General features: G+C 44.0%; 1 protein-coding gene across 2 annotated transcripts in view; it reads right to left on the minus strand.

The window, feature by feature from the left end:
* CNGA3 (cyclic nucleotide gated channel alpha 3) overlaps positions 1 to 7,670 on the minus strand; it is a 41,561-nt gene extending 33,891 nt beyond the window's left edge. For both annotated transcript variants that reach the window (XM_006870760.1, XM_006870761.1), the window contains exon 1: positions 7,570 to 7,670. In XM_006870760.1, coding sequence (XP_006870822.1) covers positions 7,570 to 7,670 — 101 coding nt within the window. The remainder of the gene's footprint in view (positions 1 to 7,569) is intronic.
* Positions 7,671 to 7,979: the final 309 nt, after the last annotated feature.

Genomic DNA, 7,979 nt, shown 5'->3' on the forward strand with positions numbered 1-7,979 from the left:
ATATATAAAATTATATATCTGGAGTCCTGGTGTGGCACTGTGGGCTAATGTGTCAGACTGCAAAGTCAGTGGTTTAAGCTCACCAGCTGCTTCTTGGAAATCCTATACAGGGTCACTATGGGACTCAATGGCACTTAACAACAACAACATATATAAAGACAAGTTTATTCTCTTACAATTGTAGAGTCCCAGGTCCCCAGTGGAAGAGAGAGAGAGTCTCTCCCACATGTCCATTATGTTGGGAGCAGGCCACTCCCCCAAGGAAGGATCCCCTCCATTGGTTGGCTGCTCATAGCTGCTCATCATAGAGTTAACCATGTTTGAATTAGGTTTTATCACCATGGGAATAAGCACATTCCAACTGCTAAGCCTGTGGAAATCTTGGCCTAGTCAAGTTGACACAGAGCCTGCAACTTCCAGGCTCCTGTTTTAATTGGTGATGATGCCTTCAGTGGAAGAAGCTGCATGAAGTTGGCCATTAGCAATACAAGAACAAGAGCAACTAGCACTTCAGAGTGAAATGACTGTACGGCAAGGTACTTTTCACCTTCTAATGCTAAACTTCTACATTTATTTGTAAAGAGGAATTGCCTTCTTTTGTCATTGGGACACAGCAGAGGTTCTCATGAGAACTGGATCTGGAAATTAATTTTCACTTGGAACTTTTGTTGTCTTTTCTGGTGAGTATGGGGGTAAGACAGTAAGCAACATTGACCTTTTAGCACAAGGGTAAAGATACGGTGTCTTATTTTCCTTTTCATCTTCCCAAACCCTGAGGAGCTTGAATGATTGTCAACTATTGCTATTGGCCACATGTGACCAGGGAATTAAAGTTAATGCATTTTAAGTCTTCAGTCTTGGGGAAGCAGGCTGAAAATGGTTTTCTTTGGTGATAATTGCTTTGGGCTGCACTCAGGAAGCAGCTCAAAGAAAGCTTCTCTTTTCTCTAAGACACAAATCCATACCCCTAAAGCTCACTCAAAATAGCTACACCAGGAGATTAATCTGGGATTTGGGGATGCCCTTGGCCCTAGATACTATCCTCTGCTGTGAAGTCTTTCTCTATCACATTATCATAAAAAAATATACCAAACAATTAAACAGGTCTAAGAACAAAAGAACAAGTAAAGATATTTTTGTTCATTTCTGCTATCTTCAGGTTGTAAACTTATTATTTCAACTGAAGGGTTTTCATTCTTCCTTGAGATTCTTTACTAAGAAAATGATCCCTATAATTAAAAAAAGACAAAACTGAGTTTTTAATTTGGTGAGAGGTATGGGAGTAGCGAAGTCTAAAGGGACAGAAGATAGTAGTTCCTTCCTCTTGGTACAGCTCAGCAAAAGAAAACACACACACTCACACATGTAGAACTTCTCAACACAGGCTTCTTAATATTATTCAGCATGTTGTTGTTGTTAAGTGCTATCGAGTCAATTCCAACCCATAGCGATCCTAAGATAGGGTTTCCAATGAGCGGCTGGTGAGCTTGAACTACCTACCTTGCAGTTCAAATGACTTTGCAGTCTGGTGCATTAATCCACAGTGCCATAGAGACTGATTAACAGTTAAGTATATACATTCTCAATTCTTTCATCCAAAAGCTTTCTAAAAGGACTGGAATTACAAGAGAAAGAACTGTCTTTCCCAAACACTACCTACCCCCTCAAATAGTGTCTTGAAACATTAAAATTTTTATGTGTATATGCTAGAGTTCTTTGCTGTAATAAACCTTATATGTCTAGTCATGGATGGACAGATGAAGGGCAGCTCTGGGATGCAGTGGAGGGACCCGGAACTACCCTTCCATTCTCTGCTCCCATCCATCTCTACTCCTCTGAGGTTCCAAGGGACACATTTTAGAAAACTCTCTCTTAACCCTAAGTCCTGGTGTGGTGCTGTGGATTCATGCACTGAACTGCAAAGTTGGTTTTAACCACAAGGTTGGCAGTTCAAACTTACCAGCTGCTCCTCAGATACCCTATACAGAGTCACTGTGGGTTGGAACTGACTCAACAGCACTTAACAACAACAACATCTCTTAACCCATTCCTGACTCCACAAGATAAAGCATAGCATTGATCTCATGAAGGGAGCATTCTTTTTCTCTTTCTGAAATCTATATAGTGTTTCCATGGAATTCTGTGTCAATCTGTTAACACATCAATGTTTGGAAAGACCCAGTGAGGCTTAGTAAGACCTGGCCAGTGGTCAGGCTTCAAGACTGGCAAGAAATGACCAGTTCCAGAGGGCAGATCTGCTGGAACTATCTGAGGACAAAGGAAGAAGAGAAGGTTCATAGGTGGTACTGGCAGAGTAATTTCCAATGACAATAGTTTTTATTGAGCCCTTGTTGCAGGACAGGGCTTTCCATTCACCATGATCATTTGAGGTCAGAACTATGCTTAATTCATTTGCAGAGGAGGAAACTGTAAAGCCAGACAGTCTTACCCCATGCCTGTGTTGTTAATCATCATGCTGCTTACTGACAAGGGACTAAGAGGAGAGGGAAGGGCATTGCTTCACACATAAAGACAATGAATGATTTGTATGTGGATACTTGCCATAGAGTCAGCCCAAATTGAGGCAACCCCGTTTTAGCAATGTGTAGTTGAAGGGCATCAATTCGGAACTCCTAACCATGTGACTAAGGAACTCGGGTGGTACTGTGGGTTAGGCAGTGGACTGCTAACCACAAGGTTGGTAATTAAAATCCATTAGCAAGATTTCTTGTTGTTAGGGGAAAACAGCAATAAAGCTGTAAGCTAAGCCCTGCAAGGTTCAATAGACTCTTGTGAACCCGGGTTCACAAGAGACCTAGTCGGCCAGCAGTATGGCAAGACCTGGGGACTCTTGGGCCCAGAGTCAGTGACACAGCCACAGAGGACTAGGGTGGAGAGTGAAGTGTCCAGCTGACAAGAAGAGAGGGGATGTGCACAAGAGAACCCACATTTGCAGATAATACCCACTTGACTCCTGGCTTCAATGGCTGGATGATCAAAGCTCAACTAGAAGAAGAAAGAAGAGGAAAAAAGGAGTAATCTGACACAATTTGATGAACTTGACCTATACCTATGGATGCAGTAGCTCAAAAGAGGGAACAAATCTTTACAGCAAGGATCATTCCCACCCCCTCCATACACAGAGTAGACAGGGATGGGCAACTTGGATATTGGCTACCCAAAATGGGGGGGGGGGGGGCGGCTACAAAGACAAGAAATGACTGGCTTACAAGCTTTCAGGAGGGAACCTAGATCCAGAGGGCATGGAAGAAGGTGGAATCTCCACTGAGTGGTGTCCAATCTGTCTGGGCAGGGTTGATGAAAGGAGATGCTGATAGGTCTTTTGTGATACAATAGTGAATAATTGTTATCAGGACTGATTGTGAGGGTTGGAAATGTAAAGCTAGACATTTTGTAGCAAAAGGAGGGGAATGATTGACTTTGCAGTCTAGGAGCGGAGGTCCCTGGGACCGTCAAGGGAGAAGAGCAGAGAGCAGGACTCTACCCAGAGAGGCAGTGATGGCAGAGATGGAGGTGGGGACAATGACATGGAGAGATGGAATGGCTGGGGACTTTAGACCCAGAGAGGGAGAGGAGCTATGTGCTGATGACCCAGGGGACAGGCTTGGTTGGTTGATGACACATGGAGGGGATTGTAACCATGGCAATGAAACGATATAAGATAGGATGAATGTAAAGCTAATGTTTTCCCATGTAAGCTATCACATAATTCACACACACACACAAAAAAAAGATTTGTTGTTGTTAGGTGCCATCCAGTCGGTACTGACTCATAGAGACCCTTTGCACAGCAGAATGAAACGCTGCCTGATTCTGGGCCAACCTCACTATTGTTGCCACACTTGAGTCCATTGATTCTGCCACCTGGCCAATCCATCTCATTAGGGTCTTGCTCTTTTTTTCTGACCCTCCACCCTACCAAATATGAGATCCTTCTCCAGCAACTGGTCCCTCCCGACAATATGTCCAAAGTATGAGAGACGTAGTTTGGCCATTGTGGTCTCCAAGAAGCACTCTGGCTGCACGGTTTACAGCCCCGGAAATCCTATATAGGGTCTTTATGAATTGGGATCAACTCAATGGCAGTTGATTCATTTTGTTTTTATTTATTTATTTATTTTGACCATGTGACTGACCCTCCTCCCCTGCCCCTATCCCCTAGCCCCCTGTGTGAGTGACTATTGCCAACAAACATGCAGCTCAGTGTGAGCTTGCTGAGTCTTTCAGAAGCCAGTGCCTTCTCAGTAGGGGTCATTGTGGCTTAATGGGCTAGCAATTCATTCTGCAAAGGGTCACTTCTCCAGAGGCCTCAGGAGCTGACTTAGTAACCCATAAGTCAGAGCATGTTTGTGGCCACTGGTCCAGGCAGGCACAAGTCAGGGGGAGCATTATGGCTCCAGCCCAGACACCAGGCCAGCCTTCTTCTCTGGAGTGTCTTACAGGGAGGAGGCTGATTGGGAGCTGCCCTACCTTCTCTCCCTTCAGGAGTCTGGAAGCTTAATGACTGCATGGGTCACACCTTATCTGATCCAAAGGCAGAAGTTACATTTTGCTTCAAAATCTCTCTTATCTTGACAGCTTCTGTACTTCTCCCACTGGGCCCAAGATCTCAGGAGCCTGTGGCTCCCAGGAGCCTGACTTCACTGCCTCGTCCGGTGCTTGGGCACTGTCACCCGCACCCTCATCTTTCTTTCCTAAGCTCCACTTAAGGGACTTGGTTGGCTTAGACCTTGGTAAGAAATGTTAATGCATATATTCATGACAGATAACCATCATAATAAAATTTTTTTTCTTTTTCAATAAGGGGCAATGCCTTAACCTAAAGCAGAGGCAGGGAATCTTTTTGCTGCCAAAATTTATAACATAATTTGTGGGCCATAAAAAATTATCAACTTAAAAATTAGCCATATTATATTTGTTCAAATATTTAATTAACTCACCCCTAATGCACTTAACAACAACAACAACAACAGTGTAATTGCCAGAGTCCTGATGTGTCTTTGTGGGTTAATATGCCAAACTGCAAAGCCGTTTGAACTGCAAGGTCGGCAGTTCAAGCTCACCAGTTGCTCCTCGGAAACCCTATACAGGGTTGCTATGGGCCAGAACTGACTTGATGGCACTTAGCAACAACAACAACAACAACAACAACAATGTAATGGCTGGTGTGGCAATGTGGGTTAATGCACTGAACTGTAAGGTTGGTTTTAACTGCAAGGTAGTTGGTCAAGCTCACCAGCAACTCCTCAGAAACCCCATACAGGGTCTCTGTGAGTCTTAACAACAACAATGTGATGGCTGGAGTCCTGGTGTGATGCTGTAGGATAAGCACTTGGCTGCAAGGTTGGTTTGAACTGCAAGGTCAATGGTTCAAACTTATCAGCGGCTCCTCAGAAACCCTACACAGGGTTGCTATGGGTTGGGGCACTTAACAACAACAACAACAACGTGATGGCTGGAACTGCAGTTATCCTGGCAGGGCCAGACCAAATGATTTCAGGAGCCTTATGCAGCCCTCAGACCAGACATTCCTCACCCTTGACCTAAAGCAATAAATCTCTAGTACAAGACATTGATTAACAACACCCCCAAAACAAGATGAAGTCAATTTGGACTCATAACCACCCTAGAGGACAGAGTAGAACTGCTCTTGAGTGTTTCCCAGACTGTCAATCCTTACAGACTCCAACTGTCACATCTTTCTCTCAAAGATGTGCCACCAGGGTTCCTTGTAGGTTGATTAAGGGGGGAATATTTGAGCAGGGTGTGATTTTTTAGATGCCTCTGAGATTATATGGAACTCCCTGAGCATCCAGTACTGAGTTAAAATGGTGGCCGGGAACAGAAATCTCTTGAGATACTATGGGTCTTTCCTTCCTCCACTAGACTCTCAGAATGCAGGCTCTAAGCACAGCCTACGTTTGCAATAATGGAGGCAATGTCTTTGGAAATAGTTGTTTATCACTATGATGGTTAATTTTATGTGTCAACTTCACTAGTTTATGATCCCCAGTGGTTCAGTCAAACCACTAGCTGTTGTTCCATAATGTTCAGTGGTCTAATAAAATGCAAAGTAATGTAATATAATCACTTCCATAATTAATCTATCAATTGAAAGAGGAGTTGCCGTAGGGTCTGGTCTTTCCCCAGACTTTGTGGTATTTTGGCAGAACTTCCTCTTTTTCTGTCTACCCTGTAATTCTCCCATCTCTGACCTATAGATCTTGGGTCACAAGCCTCTCTATCCTGCTGTCTGATCCATAGGGTTTGGATTTGCCAGCCCTCATAATTTCACGAGCATTTTCTTGAAGTCAATCTGTCTGTCTCTCTTTTGTCGCTATGTCAACGTGACTCACTAGCTCTGTTTCTCTAGAGAATACTAAGACAGTTGCTTATTAGCAGAGTTTTCTGAGAAGCTGGGACTAAGAGTCTCGACAGAGAGGAACAAATGCGCATCAGTGAGGAAGTGACACACACATGAATGAGTGGGACGAGCTGATGGATGAGAGTCCACGTGTTGGGCTTGAGGAGACTGAGAGGCTGTCATTGCATTTTTTGATCACCAGATAATATGCATGTCAACCGTATAGGAGGAAGTAGTTTTCAATGCTATATCGTTGTTTGTTGTTGTTAAGTGCCACCGAGTCGGTTCCGACCTATATTGACCCTGTATAGGGTTTCCAAGGAGCAGCTGGTGAGCTTGAACCACCAACCATGCAGTTCAAATGGCTTCGCAGTCTGGCTCATTAACCCACAGAGCCACACCAGGACTTCAATGCTATATATTGAGGAAAAAATAGCATAAATATTGGAAATAAAGTTCCTCATGGTTCAATGAAATAATCTCACTGAGCATTTAAGGAAATAAAAATGTAGGTCCATCTGCTCCAAACAGGTACTTTCCCAAGTCCTAACTATTATGCCAAGAGTTTGGAAAAGAATACCTTTCCATTTTGTAGTTGAAGAAACTGAGGCATGAAGAGTTAGTTAAGTGAGTTTTCCTAGGTTTGCTAAGTTAGCAAAGGACTAGAAGCAGAACACAACAGCCTAGACCTCAAGGTTTGCCTGTATCAGGAGATCACTGATGGAGTCAATGACTTAATTGTCAAGGCCCAACCAACTCACTATAGACCCAGGAACAGGATGTCTTTCTAATCTTCGCCTGGAGGTGAGAGGTAGAGCATCTGGTATCCCTTATGCCCAGAACAGTGTCTTGCACAAGCTAGGACTACAACCAGTGTTTGTTGTATACATGGGAAAGAGTGGCAATTTGGGGAGATTTTGACAGTAGAGTTAATTTGCTGTCTTTGAATCTTCATTTTGTTACCTTCTAGAAGTTATGCAAAGTTTTGGATCTCATTTCCTGCATTTCTGAAATGGAGAAGGGAGCTACTTTACTGAGGGCTGCTATGATTAAGTGAGATGAAAAAGGAAGTTAGAAAGAATGCTGTGAACTCTCCACCCTCCATCCAAACCTGTGGTTTCTCCCAGGTCTAGATCAGCTAGGAAATACCCTGGTCTGGGTATAAGATGAAAGGGCCATCTTACCGACCGAGGCCATTTTCAATTCGCTCGAGTTCATTGTCCATGATCCTTACTGCGAGGTGGGCCTGGGAGGGGTAGGAACATTGGGTGTTGATCTTGGCCATCTTCTTGGTTTATCACATTTGGCCCCCAAGTGGGCTGCTAAAACAAACACAAAGGAGACACACTGTCAGGGTGGAGAGGTAAACGCAGAGCCAGTTCATCCTGTTGTATGTAGTCGAGTTGATGCTGACCCATAGTGACTCTACATGACAAAGCAGAGCTGCTCCCGTGGGGTTTTCTAGCCTGTAACCTTATGAGAGCACACAGCTCCAGGTCTTCTCTCCTATGGTGGTGCTGTTGGATTCGAACTGCAGTCCGTTGGGTTAGCAATGACATGCTTAACCATTGCGCCACCAAGGCACCAAACATGA

The sequence above is a fragment of the Chrysochloris asiatica genome, unplaced genomic scaffold, assembly GCF_000296735.1.
Source record: "Chrysochloris asiatica unplaced genomic scaffold, ChrAsi1.0 scaffold00150, whole genome shotgun sequence".
NCBI lineage: Eukaryota > Metazoa > Chordata > Mammalia > Afrosoricida > Chrysochloridae > Chrysochloris > Chrysochloris asiatica.